This window comes from Pongo pygmaeus, chromosome 9 (genome assembly GCF_028885625.2).
Source record: "Pongo pygmaeus isolate AG05252 chromosome 9, NHGRI_mPonPyg2-v2.0_pri, whole genome shotgun sequence".
Classification (NCBI taxonomy): domain Eukaryota; kingdom Metazoa; phylum Chordata; class Mammalia; order Primates; family Hominidae; genus Pongo; species Pongo pygmaeus.
In genome coordinates, this window is record NC_072382.2 from 118,944,744 (window position 1) to 118,965,466 (window position 20,723).

General features: G+C 55.8%; 1 protein-coding gene and 1 long non-coding RNA gene across 5 annotated transcripts; one reads left to right on the forward strand and one right to left on the reverse strand.

Annotated features, from left to right (window-relative positions):
- Positions 1-368: 368 nt before the first annotated feature.
- On the forward strand, positions 369-19,060 carry SIDT2 (SID1 transmembrane family member 2). 4 transcript variants are annotated; one of them, XM_054439929.2, is made up of 27 exons: positions 922-1,113; positions 3,081-3,202; positions 3,472-3,636; positions 3,725-3,770; positions 4,168-4,269; positions 4,372-4,455; positions 5,444-5,543; positions 5,740-5,805; positions 7,789-7,882; positions 8,244-8,296; positions 9,047-9,118; positions 9,297-9,368; positions 9,561-9,623; positions 10,377-10,495; positions 10,838-10,911; positions 11,004-11,070; positions 11,620-11,693; positions 11,834-11,957; positions 12,297-12,414; positions 13,555-13,691; positions 13,931-14,039; positions 14,241-14,317; positions 14,487-14,533; positions 14,818-14,923; positions 15,496-15,606; positions 17,418-17,531; positions 17,620-19,060. In XM_054439929.2, exons 1-27 carry the CDS (start codon positions 931-933, stop codon positions 17,680-17,682), a joined length of 2,562 nt encoding a protein of 853 aa, XP_054295904.1. In that variant the 5' UTR covers positions 922-930; the 3' UTR covers positions 17,683-19,060. The 4 variants fall into 4 exon arrangements, with proteins under 4 accessions (XP_054295905.1, XP_054295904.1, XP_063527561.1 ...); XM_054439930.2 differs by lacking the exon at positions 9,561-9,623 and having other exon boundaries at positions 369-1,113; XM_063671491.1 differs by lacking the exons at positions 922-1,113; positions 9,561-9,623 and adding an exon at positions 2,242-2,343 and having other exon boundaries at positions 17,418-19,060.
- On the reverse strand, positions 18,845-20,627 carry LOC134740284 (uncharacterized). The gene is made up of 3 exons (XR_010127650.1): positions 20,242-20,627; positions 19,937-20,055; positions 18,845-19,097 (listed from the first exon to the last, which is right to left on the reverse strand). It is a non-coding gene; the product is annotated as an uncharacterized LOC134740284 (long non-coding RNA).
- Positions 20,628-20,723: the final 96 nt, after the last annotated feature.

Here is a 20,723-nt window from a genome sequence, read left to right on the forward strand (position 1 = left end):
GGTAGGGCCACCGTCCTGTTTCCTAATCCTTCGAGTTTTTCATTTTTTAAGATCCCCGGAGAAAAAAATGGCCCAGGGATGGACGATGTTAGTTGTAAAGGTGGTGGTGGGGGTGGGGGAATGTTTGAGCAAAGGTAAGAGTTGTTCAGCAAGAACCCAACACTTGGCGATTCTTAACAGAACATCTGCCTATTCCAACGTGAGTTTCAGAGATGGTGAAAATCACGGGAGAGAGTTGGGTAGGAGTTGGAGAAGGCATTGCAGGCTTTCCCCTCCAGCTGGACAGCTGCAGCCCCTTTAAGGGCAAATGCGGGACCTGGTCCTTTAAATCTGTGTCAGTTTCCCCTGACGTCAGCGGGCGGGCCAGCAGCCCTGCTGTTTATCGCCCAGCGGCGCAGCTCACTTTCCAGTGTTCGTGCGTCGGGGCGGCGCGTCCGCCCGCCCTTAAAGGGCCAGCACCTCGGAAAACTCGCAGCCGCGCACGGCGTCGGGTAGCTACCACCTATCACGCCCCTCACTCTGCGACTCGCCTCCCTCCGCGGCCAGCCCCCGCCGCAGGCTCTTCCTCCCTCCCCTTTCCCGGCGTCTCCAGGCTCCCGGCAACCAGCCGCCCTCCTTCTCACGGCCCTGGCCCGGGGCTCCAGGATCTCAGGTCGTACTCAGCCCCTCGCGAGCTGGGACCCCCTTCCCGTAGCCCGCATCCCCTCCCTCCCCGACCCCTCCCGGCCACCCCCTCCCTTGCGGGGACCCTGGGAGCCTCTCCGGGGCTCTTGGGAGGGGACATTTCCTAATCTCAGGCCGGGGTTAAAGTTCTGGTCCTGGTGAGATGCTGGAAGCTGCGGCCGCAGCCGCAACCTGTCCCGGAGGTGTCCTGTCGCCTGTCGCCGTCGCCGCCGCCACCACCGCTGCCACTGCCGCCCTGCCGGGGCCATGTTCGCTCTGGGCTTGCCCTTCTTGGCGCTCTTGGTGGCCTCGGTCGAGAGCCATCTGGGGGTTCTGGGGCCCAAGAACGTCTCGCAGAAAGACGCCGAGTTTGAGCGCACCTACGTGGACGAGGTCAATAGCGAGCTGGTCAACATCTACACCTTCAACCATACTGTGACCCGCAACAGGGTGAGGGCTGGGGGCTGGGGGGCCAGAGGCGAGTGGGGAAGCCGACGAGGGCTAGGCGATTCTGCCGCCCCGCTACCCTTTTGGGAGGCCCCATGAACGAGCCGTCCTGCTGGGTTCCCAGTTTCCAGAACCACACTGGAGCCTCTTGACCAGTCCTCCTTCCTTTGCCACCAATGTTTCTCTGAAGCTCCAGCTGGGCAGTTTTTGAAGTTGGCTCATTCCCATCTTCTCTTCCACCCCCATTCTTCCATCAGTTGTGGTCTGAGCACACATGGCTTGCTCTCTACCCTAAACCCCAGAATCTGACAGCTCTGTGGGGTCTGGGTGGGAGAGGAAACAGGCTTATTACTGGGCTTGCCCAGAAAACCTCAGGGGAATGAGACTGGCCCAGAACTGAAAAGCTCTGTGCAGGCAAGTTACATCTCAGACTCCCCAGGGAGATGAATGCAGGGCTTCCCAGCCCTCTTCCTGCCTGGGAGAGCCAGCTGGCCTTGTAAATTGAGGGTGACAGAGGTTTTATAAGGCCAACTGCAAGTTGGGTGGGAAGAGAAGGGGAATTTGTCCACTGTGAAAAATCCACTTCACCCTGACTTCTCTTTGGTTTCTTCCCCAGCGGTGAGTCCCTGAGTTGGAATAGACACAGCTAGTGTGGGAAGTCTAGACCCCAGGCAGAGCTGAGATTGGGAGAATTCTTGCAACCTGGCTGTGTGATCTCGTGCCCGGGTCTCTTGCTCTCTCTCCATGACTGCCGTTTACTGGGAAGCAATGGAGTTGAGAATGGGGAATCTGATTTTTTTTCAGAACGGGGAGTGGTTTGGTTTCTATGGCAGGTCAGGATCTGCCCCCAGTGCCTGGTTCTCTGAAGTTTGATCTCTTTCTGCTTGGAGTCCTTTCTTCCTTTTTTTCCCATATCTAAAGGCACTGGAGAGCTGTGGTTTTTACTCTTTGGGGAAATGCTGCCCTAGGGCTTGGGTTTCAGCAGCCCAATAACAAGCATTCCAAGATCGATTTAGTTTTATTTTTCCCTTAAGCTCCCATTGTTTATATATGTTCCTTCATAGCTCCAAGGGTGAAGATCACTTTATCTTTTATTTTTTATTTGTTTTGAGACCAGTCTCACTCTGTTGCCCAGGCTGAAGTGCAGTTGTGTGATCTCAGCTCATTGCAACCTCCGCCTTCCGGGTTCAAGCGATTCTCCTGCCTCAGCCTCCCAAGTTGTTGAGATTACAGGTGCCTGCCACTATACCCAGCTAATTTTTGTATTTTTAGTAGAGATGGGGCTTCACCATGTTGGCCAGGTTAGTCTCAAACTCCTGACCTCAGGTGATCCTCCTGCCTTGGCCTCCCAAAGTGCTACAAGCATGAGCCACCGCACCCGGCTGTCATTTTATAGAGAGAGAAGTTGAGGCTTAGAGAAGTAAAGTGACTTCTCCACAGCCCTGTCTCTTGGTGGGAGCTAAGTATACAACATGGCCTTCAATACTTACCCCTCCTCATCCCCTCTGGGCTCTGGCTCCAGGTTAGTTGTTAACTAGAGCTTCTTGCTGGCTTCCTAGCTCACAGGAAGGTTGAGGAGCACTTCTTGCTCTCCTGTGTCTTCGTGTGTGGGGGTGTGTGTACACATTTGTGTGTGCAGGCCTGTGCATCCTGTGCACATGGATAGGAATGGGGTATCCTGGAGACTCCCAAGGCCTCCACCATGTTGCCTGGCAGAGGGCGAGACCCTGCGGTTGCTTGGGTCCTGCTGCCCTGCACATGTCTGCCGGCCAGGAGCTGCACTCAGCACAGGTCTTTCCTGGAGTCTGGGGGTTGTTCTGGCAGGAGAAGGGGCAGAGATGACTCCCTGGCCCGATCAAGATGGAGAAAGACCAAAGTAGCTGGCATGAAGGAGGGCAGGGCTCATAGTCTCTGGAGCCACGTGTCCCTGGTGGCAGAGGCTTGAGAGGCATTTCCATGTCGTTCTGCAGACAGAGGGCGTGCGTGTGTCTGTGAACGTCCTGAACAAGCAGAAGGGGGCGCCTTTGCTGTTTGTGGTCCGCCAGAAGGAGGCTGTGGTGTCCTTCCAGGTGCCCCTAATCCTGCGAGGGATGTGAGTAGGATCTGGGCGTCAGGGAAGCGGGGTGGCCTAGGCCAGTCCTTGGCTGGAGCCTCAACCAGGAGCCCCCCCATTTCTCCTCCCCTTTCCCTGGGCCATGAGGCTGGTCAACAGCACAAGGGCTGAGTCCTGCCAGCCGGGAGCTTGTGTACCTCTCAGGGAGGTGGTGGAGACCAGACCAGGGGAGGTGGGGCCTCGCTCCTCTGGAGGGGCAGGCCGGCTGGGACAGTGCTCACATCCTATCTCCCTGCTTCGGGACATAGGTTTCAGCGCAAGTACCTCTACCAAAAAGTGGAACGAACCCTGTGTCAGCCCCCCACCAAGAATGAGTCGGAGATTCAGTTCTTCTATGTGGATGTGTCCACCCTGTCGCCAGTCAACACCACATACCAGCTCCGGGTCAGCCGCATGGACGATTTTGTGCTCAGGTCTGCAGGGTGGGGCGAGGGGACCACGGGGGCTGGTTCTTCCCCAGGCTCTGGGAGTGACTGGTGGGGGCTCTTCTCTGCCCTGCAGGACTGGGGAGCAGTTCAGCTTCAATACCACAGCAGCACAGCCCCAGGTAACATCTCCCTGTTGATTGCTCGAGAGGAGAAATGGGGGAGCTTGAATATGAGAATGGGAGTGGTCAGCTGTCTTTGCTTGGCCTTTTGAATTGGCTGTTTTCTCCATGGAGGGCTCTCTGGAAACAGGAGCTCTGGCCCTGACATGGTGAGGGACAGACAGCATGGGACTGTGCAGAGACTCTCCGGCATTCCGCTGAGTGCCCTGCTGAGGTTGAAGGGAATGGTATACAGAGAAAGGGGCTGCTATGGTCAAGGCGTGTCTCCCCAGAGAGCCTCCGCTGCCCACCCCTCAGAGGATTCTGGGTCCTCGCTTATAGGGGACTATTCCCTTCTAGAGGGGCCAAGAGAGCATCCTCATGAGATGGGGCTCTCCCTTCCTTCCTGCACCCTCAGTACTTCAAGTATGAGTTCCCTGAAGGCGTGGACTCGGTAATTGTCAAGGTGACCTCCAACAAGGCCTTCCCCTGCTCAGTCATCTCCATCCAGGATGTGCTGGTAAGTTGCCTGCCCTTTTGCTCTTCCCCAGCAGGCAGCAGGGCTGCTAAAGAGAGGGGCAGGCCAGGTTCCCATCCATCTGCCTCTCCCGCCCCTCTGCAGTGTCCTGTCTATGACCTGGACAACAATGTAGCCTTCATCGGCATGTACCAGACGATGACCAAGAAGGCGGCCATCACTGTACAGGTAGGAAATGCACGTGGCCACGTGGGAGGTGTGGCTGGGCGATAAGCTGCGTAACTTTCCAAACTTGAGCTCTTCTTCCTCTGCCCATTCCTATCCTACACACGACTGAGTCTTTGGCCTTCCAGTCCCTGTGACTTTGAGTCCCCTGATATATATGAGAGTTGAACCATAATCCCAGTTGCTCTTGGGGATGGGAAAGAGTAGAGTACCCACTTCTGGCTGTCATACCTACTTCATTCATTGTAACAATAAGAGGGCCGAGCGCAGTGGCTTATTCCTGTAATCCCAGCACTTTGGGAGGCCAAGGTGGGCGGATCACCTGAGGTCAGGAGTTCAAGACCAGCCTGGCCAACAGGCTGAAACCCTGTCTCTACTAAAAATACAAAAAATTAGCCGGGCACGGAGGCGCATGCCTGTAATCCCAGCTACTCGGGAGGCTGAGTCAGGAGAATCACTTGAACCTGGGAGACGGAGGTTGCAGTGAGGCGAGATCGCACCACTGCACTCCAGCCTGGGCAAAAAGAGTGAAACTCTGTCTCAAGAACAAAAAAGGTCGGGCGTGGTGGCTCACGCCTGTAATCCCACACTTTGGGAGGCTGAGGCGGGCAGATCACCTGAGATCAGGTGTTCAAGACCAGCCTGGCCAACGTAGTGAAACCCCATCTCTACTAAAAATATAAAAATTAGCTGGGCATGGTGGTGGGCGCCTGTAATCCCAGCTACTTGGGAGGCTGAGGCAGGAGAATCGCTTGAACCCGGGAGGCGGAGGTTGCAGTGAGCTGAGATCATGCCATGGCACTCCAGCCTGGGCAACAGGAGCGAAACTCCGTCTCAAAAAAAAGAAAGGAATCTTTGTGAGGATTAAGTAAAATATATCTATGAAGAGTTTAGCATAATGTCTGGCCCCAGAACAAGTATTCAGAAAAGAATGATGATGATGATGATGATGATGATGATGATGATGATATTTATCATCATCATCCTGCAGCGCAAAGACTTCCCCAGCAACAGCTTTTATGTGGTGGTGGTGGTGAAGACCGAAGACCAAGCCTGCGGGGGCTCCCTGCCTTTCTACCCCTTCGTAGAAGGTACATTTTGTGCCATGGGCCTGGCTAGGGATGGGGAGGGCTTTGGTCACTTTCTGGGAGCAAGAAGAGCCTGCGTGGCTGATTGGTGGACCTGATAGGACATGGGTTTTTGGCTCCAGTCTCTCAAAGGCCTGGTCCCACTGACTCTAGCCAAGCTCCAGGCAACTAGTTTACCACTTTGACATTTTACTTCCAGATGAACCGGTTGATCAAGGGCACCGCCAGAAAACCCTGTCAGTGCTGGTGTCTCAAGCAGTCACATGTGAGTGCAGGTGGCTGAGTGGGGATGGACAAGCCTCTCTGGCTCCTCCTTTCAGACCTGGGATATAGGGTGTGCCCTGAAGTGGGTGATGAGGATGCAGATATGCTGGTGGGGTAGGAATGGGGAGTATTCTTGGCAGGCTTCTAGATGGGGAGGGCCGGGAGGTGAGTTCCAGTGTGATGTGGTACAGAGAGTTCATGACTAAAGATGGAAGAACTGAGGTCCAGTTCACTTTCTGCCACTTATCAGCAGTGTAACCTGATTGTAAGAAAGAGCTTTAATTTTGCTTTACCATAGTTATAATCTTATTTATTCTGAAGGATGTTTCTTAATCTCATATTCAGAAACATATCCTAATTTGCCATTGAAACACTGCTATAAGATTGAGTCTCAGTTTCCCTGTCTCTATAACAGAGGGAGTAAAATTTGTCCAGTTAATCTCACTAAGTTATGAGGGCTAGCACAAAATTAGCAGACAAAATTAGCAGGAAAGTACCAGGCCCCTACTCAGTGCTCAATAAATATTTACTGAATGATTAAATGGGGCCCTAAGGGACTGTGATAGGAGGGGAAAGAAGGTGCCTCTCTTTCTTTTTTTGGGATGGACTCTCGCTCTGTCACCCAGGCTGTAATGCAGTGGCAAGATCTCGACTCACTGCAATCTTCGCCTCCCAGGTTCAAATGATTCTCCTGCCTCAGCCTCCTGAGTTGCTGGGATTACAGGCACCTGCTGCCATGCCCAGCTAATTTTTGTATTTTTAGTAGAGACAGGGTTTCACCATGTTGGCCAGGCTGGTCTTGAACTCTTGACCTCAGGTGATCTGCCCACCTTGGCCTCCCAAAGTGTGGGATTACAGGTGTGAGCCACCGTGCCCAGCCAGAGGGTGCCTCTCTCTCTCTCTTTTTTTTTTTTTTTGAGATGGAGTCTTGCTCTGTTGCCCAGGCTGGAGTGCAGTGGCACAATCTCAGCTCACTGCAAGCTCCACCTCCTGGGTTCATGCCATTCTCCTGCCTCAGCTTCCCGAGTAGCTGGGACTACAGGTGCCCGCCACCATGCCTGGCTAATTTTTTGTATTTTTAGTAGAGAAGGGGTTTCACCTTCTCATGTTAGCTAGGATGGTCTCGATCTCCTGACCTCATGATCCACCTGCCTCAGCTCCCAAAGTGCTGAGATTACAGGCATGAGCCACTGTACCCGGCCAGGGTGCCTCTCTTACATGGATTATTTATTCAGCAAATATTTATGGAGCACTTCCTATATGCCAGGTGGTATGCTAAGGCAGCAGTCCTTGGTGGGGGCGGGGTCCTGTCTAGAGGAACAGGAGGCAGTTAAGAGCTGTGGTGAGCAAAGAACAGGTCACTGTGGAAATACAGGACAGAGAAAGCTTCCTAGAGGACGCAGTCCCTGAGCTGTGGTTTGAGGGTTAAGTCAAGGTGGAATTTTTGAGAGGCCAGGCACGGTGGCTCACACCTATAATCCCAGCACTTTGGGAGGCTGAGGCAGGGAAATTGCTTGAAGCCAGGAATTCAAGACCAGCCTGAGCAACATAGTGAGACCCAATCTCTATAAAAAATTAAAAAATGAGCCAGGCATGGTGGCGCACATCTGTAGTCCCAGCTACTCAGGAGGCTGAGGTGGAAGGATGGAGCCTAGGAGTTGGAGGATACAGTGAGCTATGATCGTGCCACTGCACTCCAGCATGGGTAACAGAGTGAGCCCCCGTCTCACAAAAAAAAAAAAAAAGAGAAGTAGAAGAGAAAGTTCTAGCCCAGGGAGCAACATGAGCAAAAATAGGAGTGTGTCAGAGTTTGGTGTATTAGAGGAACTGCCAGTTGTTCATACTGGCTGGGTAGGGCCTTACATTTGAGGGGAGAAGGGTGAGAGATTGGGTGGGGTGGAGGAGGACATGAAGGCCTTTGGGTGCCATGATGGGAGGTGGTGGAAGGTTTTGACCTGTCCACTTTCCTGTTTCCTCCTTGAAGCTGAGGCATATGTCAGTGGGATGCTCTTTTGCCTGGGTATATTTCTCTCCTTTTACCTGCTGACCGTCCTCCTGGCCTGCTGGGAGAACTGGAGGTAAAGTGGAACTGCTGGGCCCTCCCCTGGTCTGGGTGGGTTGGGCAGGTGTGTGGGGCAGATCACTTGGCAGGATCTGAGCCAGCCTAGGGTAATCTACACCATCCATAGCAGATGATGGTGGGGCTGTTAGAGTCTGTGACCCATGAGCCTCTCTAGAAACCATCTCCTCCCCTCAACCTTCTTCCCAAGCAGGGAGATCCCATATTGCTCCCCAGCCTGTGAGGAACCCTGGGACAAAGGGTGGAGGACAGGGTCATAGGGATGAGAGTGGAGTGGAGAGGTAGAAGGAAAGCCAGCCCCATACAGATGGATCCTTGTCCTGTCCCATCTGGGTGGCCTGTGGGTTCTGTCCATGCAGGCAGAAGAAGAAGACCCTGCTGGTGGCCATTGACCGAGCCTGCCCAGAAAGCGGTACCTCCAGGGGGCCTGGGTGGGGCGGGCACAGTGTGCTTTGTGTTTTGCAGGGTAGTGGTGGATGGTGGATTGTTCCCTAAGGGGTTGGAGGAGGAAGGGCTGGGGGTTTCTGGATGTTCAGATTGGGATAACACTCCACAGATGGGAATGAGGCTGGGATATGATGTCCATGCACCCCTAACATGCACACCTCAGAGGCTGAGGCTGTCGCTTGGTTTATTCCATGTCTAGCGATGGTGTCTGCCTGCCTTGGGCAGTGCGGCCCACGCTCTCTGGGATTATTAACCTTTCCTTCTCTCTCTCTTCCACCCCTCCCTCTCTTTCTGTCCTCCCTCCTGCGTGGGACCTTCTCTCTTAGCTTCTCTCCTTGGTAAGCTCCAGGTGCTGTGGGCAGAGGAGCTGGAGTCCAGAGTAGGGGAGGAAGGGTGGAGCACAGGGCTGTCTGGAGGGCTCGTGGGCGGGTCAGATGTTGTCTTTGTTGCTGGTAACTTAGATGTGCCTGTTCTTGAACTTTCTCTCTCCTTAGGGAAGACAAAGGGTGGCGCTGTTTCCATGGGAGAGGCAGGCAGGGGGCTGGGGCGGGTGGTGGTGGCAGCAGTGGGGTGTGTTTGCCTGGATAGGTGCTGCTTCTCGTCTGTTGGCATGGCCTCCTTGTGGCTGTCTTCTCTGGACCTTTCTTTGTTCTTTTCCCTGGCTCTAGGCCTCTCTTTTTGTCCAGTGCTAACAGACCTTGACTTCTCATTGCAGGTCACCCTCGAGTCCTGGCTGATTCTTTTCCTGGCAGTTCCCCTTATGAGGGTTACAACTATGGCTCCTTTGGTATGTGTCAAAGCCAGCACCGTGCTTGCGGGGGACATGACCTTGTCTCCTTAGGCCACCACCTCCGAGGCGGTAAAGTGGGAGCCATCTCCTCCAGTCCCCACACCCTCTGCAGATGCTCAGAGCCCCTTTCCCTGCGGCCTCTCCTTCCCGCCTCACCACTGATCGTTCCCCGCAGAGAATGTGTCTGGATCTACTGATGGTCTGGTTGACAGCGCTGGCACTGGGGACCTCTCTTATGGTTACCAGGGTGAGTGGGCCAGGCTGGGAGGGGCTGTGTGGTACAGGCTGGTGTTGTCTGGGTAAAATGTCACGGTGGGCGGTTGCGTCTTCTGCCAGATGCTGGAACCTGGGAAGGGCCTGCTGTTTTCCTAACCCGTCTCTTCCCTCATCCCCTCCTCCTTGGCCCCAGTTCCCTGGTAACTTTCCCTTTCCTTCGAAGGGCACGACCAGTTCAAGCGGCGCCTCCCCTCTGGCCAGATGCGGCAGCTGTGCCTTCCCATGGGTAGACCTGGGGTGGGGGTAGGGCTGTTTTGCCAATCAGTGCCTGCCGGCTCCAGTTGACTGCCGGCTCCGGGGCCAGAAAGATTCTATGTGCATGGCTTCCCCATGTAATTCCAGTAATTGCCCGCTCTTGTGTCTTCTGAGATAGCAGCAGCGCACAGGCTCCTTTGGCTGGCGGGCTGGCGCCTCTCCTCCCTCCAGGCTGGACGTTCTAGTTTATCGTCTGCGTTGCCAGTGCCCTCACTCCCTGGCCTGCTAGGGGAGGGCTCACAGGCATGGAGGTCACATTCTGGCCTCTGGATAAAGGAGAAATACTCTTTCTGCACCCCAGGCCCACTGGGTCTTTAACCCAGTGGCAGCCAAGGCAGTGTCTTCTCAGAACCCACAGGGCTGGGCACCCTTGAATCAGCATGACTTGCCGAGTTCAATCCTGTTGTTTGTGTCTGCTGCCTGGGGTCTGCTCAGTGTCCTGGCCTGGGAGGCCCTAGCCCATGAGGGGTGCCAGGAACAGAGCAAAGCTAGAGCGGCCCCTGTGTGGTGGCCTTTTCTAGAGTCTACCATCATCCCCCAGGACTTAGGAGCACCTGATGTCTCCTCCCAGCTCCTGAGCCCACGTCCACCCCAACTCTGAGCCCTAGCCCACAATTTGCCTCTTCCCTACTGCTTAATAATTGTTATAATTGCCTCAGATGGGCGAGGGCCACTGTGGGTTTTGTGTCCACCAGTGCAACCCCTCCCTCCCTGCCCTTTCTAGGCCGCTCCTTTGAACCTGTGGGTACTCGGCCCCGAGTGGACTCTATGAGCTCTGTGGAGGAGGATGACTACGACACATTGACCGACATCGATTCCGACAAGAATGTCATTCGTACCAAGGTCTGACCCGTGGGCCTGGCCTGGTCAGGCGTTTCCCGAGAAAGGGACATTCTGTGTTCCCGCCCCAGCATGTTCCCACTGATGTGGCATTTAGGGAAGCAGAAGGAAGGGGCTCAGCTGGGGCAGGGCAGATGCTGGGGAAGCTAACTTGACCTCCAACCCCTTCCGGCCTGATTGGCCAAACACTCTTGATCTAAGCGGCTGCAGCAGTGGGATGGCCTTGAACCCTGCCCACCTGAATTTGGCCCTGTCTGAGGGAGGCCCCTCTTGTCCACCTCTTAACCTGGGGTAGGGAGCTTCTCCCGAGTAGCAGTAATGGGGCTGATTCCAGCTTCTCCCCAGCAATACCTCTATGTGGCTGACCTGGCACGGAAGGACAAGCGTGTTCTGCGGAAAAAGTACCAGATTTACTTCTGGTGAGCGGGCCGAGTGGCTGGGGCTCTGCTGTTGGTGGGTGTGTGGCGGCCTTGGGTGCCACCCGCCTCACTGCCACCCTCCCGCTCCGCAGGAACATTGCCACCATTGCTGTCTTCTATGCCCTTCCTGTGGTGCAGCTGGTGATCACCTACCAGACGGTGAGAGGGCGGGGCGGGTTCACCTTTCCCACAGCCTAGGACACCGCCCCAAAGTGCAGAGTCTCCCAGCCTGGGGCCCTGGTGTTCCATCACAGGACCTGGGTTCAGATCCCAGCTCTGCCTTCCCAGCCGAGTGACCCAGGGCAAATCACATAACCTCCCAGCCCTGAGTGTCAGTTTCTTCATCTGCAAAATGGGAGCAGCCCGCATTAAAGATAGCCCCTCCCTGCTTTCTTGTGCGGATTATGAAACCAAAGTCCTGGGGCTTTGTAAGCATCAGTTTCCCTTCCCTTTTCTCTGTCCCATGGGGCAAGAACTTCCATCACGGTCATGCCTCAGGGTTTTCAGCCACGCCTAATGAGAGGGGACAGCGACTGTGCTGCTTGGCATCCATGTTCTCAGAAGGAGCACGTGCCTGCGGTGCTGTGTATTCCCACCTGCTAGCTGTGGTGGCACTTGCTCTTTTTGGCCAAAGGGGCCTGGGTGGCGGGACGTGGGCTGAGTTGAGTGTGACAACAGACCCACTCCCTGTCCCTGCTCCTGCTACAGGTGGTGAATGTCACAGGGAATCAGGACATCTGCTACTACAACTTCCTCTGCGCCCACCCACTGGGCAATCTCAGGTGGGGGTCATGCTGGGAGGCCCCTTGTCCAGGCCAAGGGTGAAATGGGGCAGGGCCTGGGGCTTTGCAATGCCCGCCTGGGCTAGGGAAGAGGCCTGGGTGTGAGTCCCAAGCAGTCCGCCTTGTGTTGCCCCTTCTAGCGCCTTCAACAACATCCTCAGCAACCTGGGGTACATCCTGCTGGGGCTGCTTTTCCTGCTCATCATCCTGCAACGGGAGATCAACCACAACCGGGCCCTGCTGCGCAACGACCTCTATGCCCTGGTGAGGGAGCACCTGCCTGCCTGCCGCAGCCTCAGCTCCAGCACAGACCTCAAGCCTTGGCTCCAGGACACCCTTTTGGGCAGGCCTGGCCGTGCCTTCCCCAGCTCTCCCCTCCCCAGTTCTGTCTGGCCCACCCCATCCAGCCCAGCCTGCCCCACCCTGCCCTGCCCTCCCTTGCCAGCCTGCCCAGGCCAGCCCACTCCTGCACACCCACACTCGACACACACCCCACCCCTTTTCCTCTTCCACTCCTCTTAGCGTCCCTCTTTTGGGTCCCTTCTTCCCTTTCTGCCTCACTTCCTCCCTCCCTTCCCTTCTCCTTCTCTCTCTCTCTAACAGGAATGTGGGATCCCCAAACACTTTGGACTGTTCTACGCCATGGGCACAGCCCTGATGATGGAGGGGCTGCTCAGTGCTTGCTATCATGTGTGCCCCAACTATACCAATTTCCAGTTTGGTGAGTGGGGCCTCCTTCTTTTCTGGCTTAACCTACAGCAGGGACCTGGCTGAGTCTTTCACCATCCCGAAGTCACCCACAGGGATCGCTAAGACAGCCCTGTAGGAAACTCCAAGGCTGGCGTGCCTGGGTGTGCACACATCCTAGCCTATGGAACACGGGCACCTAGATGCTGCTTCATTCGTCTGTCAAGCTATTCCTATGTAAAGGCATGTGCCGCACTGAAGAAAACAGGATAATTAAGAAGGGGGCCCTGGCCGGGCGCCGTGGCTCACGCCTGTAATCCCAGCACTTTGGGAGGCCGAGGCAGATGGATCACGAGGTCAGGAGATCGAGACCATCCTGGCTAACACGGTGAAACCCCATCTCTACTAAAAATACAAAAAATTAGCCGGGCAAAGTGGCAGGCACCTGTAGTCCCAGCTGCTTGGGAGGCTGAGGCAGGAAAATGGCATGAAGCCGGGAGGCAGAGTTTGCAGTGAGCCAAGATTGCGCCACTGCGCTCCAGCCTGGGCAATAGAGCGAGACTCCGTCTCAAAAAAAAAAAAAAAGAAGGGGACCCTGGCTGGGCACGGTGGCTCATGCCTGTAATCCTAGCACTTTGGGAGGCTGAGGCGGGGGGATCGCCCGAGGTGGGGAGTTTGAGATCAGCCTGGCCAACATGGTGAAACCCCATCTCTACTAAAAACGCAAAAATTAGCTGGGTGTGGTGGTGCACGCCTGTAATCCCAGGTACTCGGTGGGGCTGAGGCAGGAGAATTGCTTGAGCCCAGGAAGCAGAGGTTGCAGTGAGCCGAGATCCCGCCATTGCACGCCAGCCTGGGCGACAGAGTGAGACTCCGTCTCCAAAAAAATAAAAGGGGGTCCCTGATCTCAGGGTGCTCACAGACTAAGACACAGACCAAGTTGTCCCTGTCTTCAGGAGATGTCAGACTCTGGGTGACGGCCAGTGGGGTTGCAGTGTGATGTGGCAGGTACAACTAAGGAACTGAAGTTCAAGTGCCACCCCGCCACCAGCTCACTCCATGGCCGTGGCAAGGCACCAGGGCTCTCTCTTCCTCTGGGATTGTTGGGGCCAGGAGTTCTCTGCTGGGGCTTGGTGGCCATTTCTGCAGCTCCCTTCCGTGTCCCTCATCCTAGACACATCGTTCATGTACATGATCGCCGGACTCTGCATGCTGAAGCTCTACCAGAAGCGGCACCCGGACATCAATGCCAGTGCCTACAGTGCCTATGCCTGCCTGGCCATTGTCATCTTCTTCTCTGTGCTGGGCGTGGTGAGGGCCTGACCTGCTCTGCTCAACCTGTATGATAGGAAAGGTGCACGTGCGTTCAGACACGTAGTGCACACCCTCCACCACCTCCTGCATGAGAGATTCCTGCTCCTCCCCTGAGATGCCTTCCTGGGCCCCTCTCAGAGTCCCAGCCTGGCTGAGCAGCGAGCCCCAGGAAGGGTGGGCCATCCGAGCCACTTCCCTCTGCACCCTCACCGCTGCCCTTGGTGGCCTCCCGACAGGTCTTTGGCAAAGGGAACACGGCGTTCTGGATCGTCTTCTCCATCATTCACATCATCGCCACCCTGCTTCTCAGCACGCAGCTCTATTACATGGGCCGCTGGAAACTGGGTAAGGGCACGCCCGGGGCAGGGCCTGGGGGGCCTCGGGAACCCGGATGCATGGGAGACGCTCAGGTTCTGTCTTCTTGGGGGCCCTGGAGTCACTGGGTGAGGAATTAGATCAGGCCTGGGCTCCTCAGCTGGCACATCCCAGGGGTCCAGCAAAGGAGGGTGCCCCGTGCCTGTCAGCACCACTCCCTTCTCTTTGCAGACTCGGGGATCTTCCGCCGCATCCTCCATGTGCTCTACACAGACTGCATCCGGCAGTGCAGCGGGCCGCTCTACGTGGTACCTGCCTGGTTCCCCTGCTCCATTCTCCACATCTCCTTTCTTCCCTCTGATGGGGGAGCGGGGCTGGGCTGAGGACCCAGGGGAGAGTGGGGACCAGCTGGCTGGGCCTTCTTCCACCACCCTCCCTGCCCCTGCCCTCAGTCCCTGTGTCCCTGCTTCCCTCCAGGACCGCATGGTGCTGCTGGTCATGGGCAACGTCATCAACTGGTCGCTGTGAGTATGGTCAGCGGTAGTGGCCTGGCTGGGTGGACAGCTGGGAACTTGGTCAGCCACTGGCTGCCTTGGGGGCTGAGGACAACTTCCAAATGTTGGGCATAAGACATGGGGGCTAAGAGAGGTCTTGGCCTCTCTTCTCTCTCGGCATCTGGGCTTCTAGACTCTTCTGTGGGCTTCTGAACACAGCCCAACATCATAATAAAACATGGCGGGGCAAGGAAGGAAGAGCACTTCCTTGCCCTTGGCCTTCCTGCTTCACCATCCTTCGTCCCTCTTGCCAGGGCTGCCTATGGGCTTATCATGCGCCCCAATGATTTCGCCTCCTACTTGTTGGCCATTGGCATTTGCAACCTGCTCCTTTACTTCGCCTTCTACATCATTATGAAGGTGAGTGGGGCTGGCCAAGCCCCCTCTGTCAGCTGCTCTGCTATCTGGGGAGAGATGGGCCCGGCAGCACTGAGGGGCAGTGAGAAGTTTTCTGTCCCGTCTTTGCTGGTTGCGGAGGGGAGAGGCGAAAGCCTCTTGCATGGGCCCCTGGGAGCCAACTGCAGCCCAAAGACCATTTACTGAGCCCCTTCCAAGGGCCCTTGAAACAGGTGGCATTTTAGGCTGCAGTTGTAAGTGCCCCTTTCCATGCAGAAGGGGCTGAGGGGAGGTAGGGTGTGGGCCTCTCAGGATCAGGTGCTTCCCCAGAAACCATCCTGCCTTCCAATCTGATTGGAGCCCCCTGCTCCAGTACACTATCCCGACACGGTTCTGGATACATGGAGGCCAGGTGGGGTGGACATCGGGGTGGTGGCAGGTTGAGCTCTGTGGTTGTGTGGAATGGTATGAATCCAAGGAGCAGTCCTGAAGGCCTGGGAGGCCATGAGGAAAGAGAATCTGGGAAGGCTGGGTGGGACAGCGGTGTGGGATAGGGGTAAGCCCTCAGACTGCTGTCCCTGCCTGGCCCCTCCCAGCTCCGGAGTGGGGAAAGGATCAAGCTCATCCCCCTGCTCTGCATCGTTTGCACCTCCGTGGTCTGGGGCTTCGCGCTCTTCTTCTTCTTCCAGGGACTCAGCACCTGGCAGGTGAGCACTCACCCACAGGCTCCTTGTGAGCCAACAAGTGCCCAGTCCTCTTTTTAAACATCGGGGCTGGGCCTGGGATTACCTATAATCCCAGCATGTTGGGAAGCTGAGGCAGGAGGATCACTTGAGGCGTTCAAGACCAGCCTCTAGTAAGAACCCGTCTCTACAAAAAATAAAAAAATAAAAATAAAAAAATTAGCCTGGCATGGTGGCATTCACCAGTAGTCCTAGCTACCCCAGAAGCGGAGGCAAGAAGATAGCCTGTGCAGGAGTTCCAGGCTGCAGTGAGCCGAGATCGCACCATTGCACTCTAGCCTGGACGATAGACCACGTCTCTAAAAAAAAAATTTTAAACATCATTTGGGGACACCTACCATAGGCCAACACTGTCATAGCGGCTTCCCCAGTTAATCCTCCTAGCATTCCAGCCTGGAGATAGCTCCAGTTTACTTATGAGACAGATGAGGCTCAGAGAGGCCAAGTGACTTCCCCAGGGCACATAGCCAGTGAGTGGCACAGCTGGCATTTGAAACCAGCAAGGCTTAGCTCTCTTCTCTGCCTTGCAGGACACCTACTACGTGTCAGGCTTTAATTCTGGGAATAGAACTAAGTCTGACATGGTCTCTGAGGGACTCATAAACTAGCCGAAGAGGGCTAGAAGGACTATTGGTGCATGACTGTTAGTGCTGTTTACGATGTGATACATGAAATGAAGGGCACAGGCAAGACGGGACAGGGGACTAACGGGTCTCTCCGAGTTAGGAGTCCAGGAAAACTTCCTGGAAGAAGTGGGCCTTGTTCTGGGCTATAAAAGTCTTGGGTGAGGGGGTCTGGGCACAGTGGCTCACGCCTGTAATCCCAGCACTTTGGGAGGCCGAAGTGGGCGGATCACGAGGTCAAGAGATCAAGACCATCCTGGCCAACATGGTGAAACCCCATCTCTAGTAAAAATACAAAAGTTAGCTGGGCGTGGTGGCGGGCACCTGTAGTCTCAGCTACTCGGGAGGCTGAGACAGGAGATTGCTTGAACCCGGGAGGTGGAGGTTGCCGTGAGCCGAGATCTCTCCACTGCACTCCAGCCTGGCAACAGAGCAAGACTCTGTCTCAAAAAAAAAAAAAAAAAAAGTCTTGGGTAATGGGGAAGAGCCCCATGGCCCAGACCTACTGTGACCTTAGTAATGATACAGGGGCAGATTTGGAGGTCAGTGAATGCACTCATTTGGGAGCCAAGCAGACTGTGAGCTCCCTGAGGGTGGGGCAGGTCTTGGTTATGTCTGTGGCCTCAGCATGTAGCACAGACAGACACAGCCTGGATGAGCTTATGGATGAGCTCTATGAGTAGAGCAGGGAGGACCTTGAGTGCTACAGGTTATGGCTACTGTCCCGGAGCAGGGGTGTGACCTGACAGTAGTGCTTTGGAAAAAACAACGAGCCTGCAGAAAGATTAGACCACGGGCGGAGTCCAAGGCCGGGAAGTGGGTGAGAAGGCCTTCTGCCATCTCTGAGCTGAAGGCCTTCAAGGTTGTTGCAACCCTGTGCTCTTAGGTCAAGGGAAGAGAATCAGAAGGAAGGAGGAGGGTAAGAGTGAAAGAAAGGAGAAGAGAAGCCAGTGAACTCAGGGAGAAGTTTGTAACCAAAGGCCATTTCTTAGATCGGGAAGGGGTGGGGACGAGGAAAAGGGACAGGTCAGAATTCCTGCTGTCCTGCCTGGGGCTGGAGAGAGGGGTGCCCAGGAGCAAGATGGCAGATGGGTCTGGCCCTTGCCGTGCCAGAGCAGGGTCATTCGGCAGTTTTTCTTGTTGCTCCCCAAGAAAACCCCTGCGGAGTCGAGGGAGCACAACCGGGACTGCATCCTCCTCGATTTCTTTGACGACCATGACATCTGGCACTTCCTCTCCTCCATCGCCATGTTTGGGTCCTTCCTGGTAAGCGGGCCTCCTGGCCGAGCCGAGTGGATACGTGAAGGTAGCAGCTGCCTCCTTCTCTGTGGCTGATCTGGCGTCCACCCCCCAGGTGTTGCTGACACTGGATGACGACCTGGATACTGTGCAGCGGGACAAGATCTATGTCTTCTAGCAGGAGCTGGGCCCTTTGCTTCACCTCAAGGGGCCCTGAGCTCCTTTGTGTCATAGACCGGGCACTCTGTCGTGCTGTGGGGATGAGTCCCAGCACCGTTGCCCAGCACTGGATGGCAGCAGGACAGCCAGGTCTAGCTTAGGCTTGGCCTGGGACAGCCATGGGGTGGCATGGAGCCTTGCAGCTGCCCTCTGCCAAGGAGGAGGCCTGCTGCCCTGGAACCCCCAGATGTTGGCCAAATTGCTGCTTTCTTCTGTGTTGGGGCCTTCCATGGGCCCCTGTCCTTTGGCTCTCCATTTGTCCCTCTGCAAGAGGAAGGATGGAAGGGACACCCTCCCCATTTCATGCCTTGCATTTTGCCCGTCCTCCTCCCCACAATGCCCCAGCCTGGGACCTAAGGGCCCTTTTTCCTCCCATACTCCCGCTCCAGGGCCTAGTCTGGGGCCTGAATCTCTGTCCTGTATCAGGGCCCCAGTTCTCTTTGGGGCTGTCCCTGGCTGCCATCACTGCCCATTCCAGTCAGTCAGGATGGATGGGGGTATGAGATTTTGGGAGTTGGCCAGCTGGTGCCAGACTTTTGGTGCTAAGGCCTGCAAGGGGCCCGGGGCAGTGCGTACTCTCTTCCCTCTGACCTGTGCTCAGGGCTGGCTCTCTAGCAATGCGCTCAGCCCAATTTGAGAACCGCCTTCTGATTCAAGAGGCTGAATTCAGAGGTCACCTCTTCGTCCCATCAGCCCCCAGACTGATGCCAGCACCAGGACTGGAGGGAGAAGCGCCTCACCCCTTCCCTTCCTTCTTTCCAGGCCCTTAGTCCTGCCAAACCCCAGCTGGGGGCCTTTCAGTGCCATTGACGCTGCCCAAGAATGTCCAGGGGCAAAGGAGGGATGATACAGAGTTCAGCCCATTCTGCCTCCACAGCTGTGGGCACCCCAGTGCCTACCTTAGAAAGGGGCTTCAGGAAGGGATGTGCTGTTTCCCTCTACGTGCCCAGTCCTAGCCTCGCTCTAGGACCCGGGGCTGGCTTCTGAGTTTCCGTCCAGTCTTCAGCCAAGTTCTGTGTTAGTCACGCACACACATACCTATGAAACCTTGGAGTTTACAAAGAGTTGCCCCAGCTCTGGGCGCCCTGGCCACCCTGGTCCTTGGATCCCCTTCGTCCCACCTGGTCCACTCCAGATGCCGAGGATGGGGGAGCTCAGGCGGGGCCTCTGCCTTGGTGATGGGAATGTGTTTTTCTCCCAAACTTGTTTTTATAGCTCTGCTTGAAGGGCTGGGAGATGAGGTGGGTCTGGATCTTTTCTCAGAGCATCTCCATGCTATGGTTGCATTTCCGTTTTCTATGAATGAGTTTGCATTCAATAAACAACCAGACACAGTTCTTGGGGCGCTTGTTTGCACTCCCTCTCTGGGTGGAGCTGTTGAGGATGAGGGGAGAGGCGGAGGTCTTCCATTTCCCCTTTCTTCAAGCCATGGCCCTACTGGGAACTGCAGCTGCTTGATTCTCCCGTTTTTCTTGTCCCTCTAGCAACAGCATTAATTCAGTAAACATTTACCGGGGCACTGTGCCGGACAAAGGCCGGTTCCCGGAAAAGCCTTTCCCACGCCATCCCACTGCAGTCATCCCTCCTTACCTCCCCAGGAACAGCAGTCTCTGCCCACCTGGCCCCGCCCACCAGACTGAGGCTCGCTTCACCTCTGACCTAAGCGCCCCCCAGCTCACCAGGCCACAGGCCCAGGCAGTGCTCCCTGATGGGGCGTTTATAATCTGCTCAGCGTGCAGGCCGAGGCAGGAGGGTGATGGAAGCTGGGCAGGCTCCAAGAGGAGGGAGTTTTGATATGTCCCTGAAAGATTCATTTAGACTTCAGTTGGCTAAGGAGGACATGATTTGGGGGCCAAGGAATCTGGTGAATTCAGAACACAACCAGAGGACTGCAGGGTCAGGGATGGAGGAGTGGGCTTTCCCCTCGCCAGGGCCCCACTCCTCTTCTTGCTTTTCCTGCCGGTGCCACTGGGAGGTGCTATGGCTGTGCCTCCCCTGGGCTCTGGAGCACGTCCGGTTGCAGTGGACAGAACTGCGGAGGCGGGCCCCTCCTCTGCCAGGCCTGGCAGCCCCCTCCTAGGGCCTTGTTTGGCTAGGGGTGGTGCCAGGTGTGGCAGTGTGTGTGTAGCGGAGAGTGTTAGGTCTTCCCTACCAGGTGCCCTTGCAGGGGAGTGCCACAGCAGGCAGTCCAGGGATCCCACTTTTAGTCTTACCTTTTTAACCTCTTATCTCTCCCCAAGATCCCTGAAGCCAGGTACAAGCAAGATGAGAGTGGGTTATCTCTGTGGAGTGACAGAGGCTGGTCTGTTTTCCAGGCTGGTAGGGACTGTTCCTAAAGGGAGGAAGGGATGATACCAGCCTCTGGAGCCTCTTGCTCCTGCGTTAGTGTCTCAGGCCCTGTCAGGCCTGAGAGACCCTCTTATTGACACTGCCCACTGGATGGGGACCGGAGTTGGACTCAGCTTCTGCTGAACCCTCAAATCCCAGCCCCAACTAAAGCATATAACTCAAGACCTACCTGCACTGAAAGCTCTTCTCAACCTGAGCAGGGTGGTACAATTGAAAGGGTGGGTCTCATCACCTCTCCTGCACCCACGAGGGTCGGCAGGGGTGCGAAGGATCTGCCACTCACCATTCACCATGTGGCCTTGAGGAAGACACACTCGGGGCCTCAGTTTCCTCATCTGTAAACTGGGGATGTAATTACACCCTCACACTGTAGCTGTGAGTATTCAATGAGAGCACTGCAAAGGGCCTGGTGTGGAGTAGGTCCTCAGGAAAGGTTGGATCCCATGTTCCATCAGAGCTAAAAGCCCCAGGAGGAGAGGGTGGCTGGTTTGTCCCCACAAACCCCTGGGATTCCTGGCTCCCCAGCCCCTTGCCCCTCTCTCCAGCCAGACTTTATTGAACTCCCCCTCTTCTCAAACTTGGGGCCAGAGAACAGTGAAGTAGGAGCAGCTGTAACTCCGGGCAGGGTCCTGTCCATAAAAGGCTTTTCCC

Bases quoted from the DNA above. Each gene is read 5' to 3' on its own strand.
- SIDT2 (XM_054439929.2), top strand. From the start codon at position 931: ATGTTCGCTCTGGGCTTGCCCTTCTTGGCGCTCTTGGTGGCCTCGGTC. The intron at 3,203-3,471 runs GTGAGTAGGATC...TTCGGGACATAG, and splicing joins CCCCTAATCCTGCGAGGGAT to GTTTCAGCGCAAGTACCTCT. The intron at 14,318-14,486 runs GTACCTGCCTGG...GCTTCCCTCCAG, and splicing joins GCAGCGGGCCGCTCTACGTG to GACCGCATGGTGCTGCTGGT.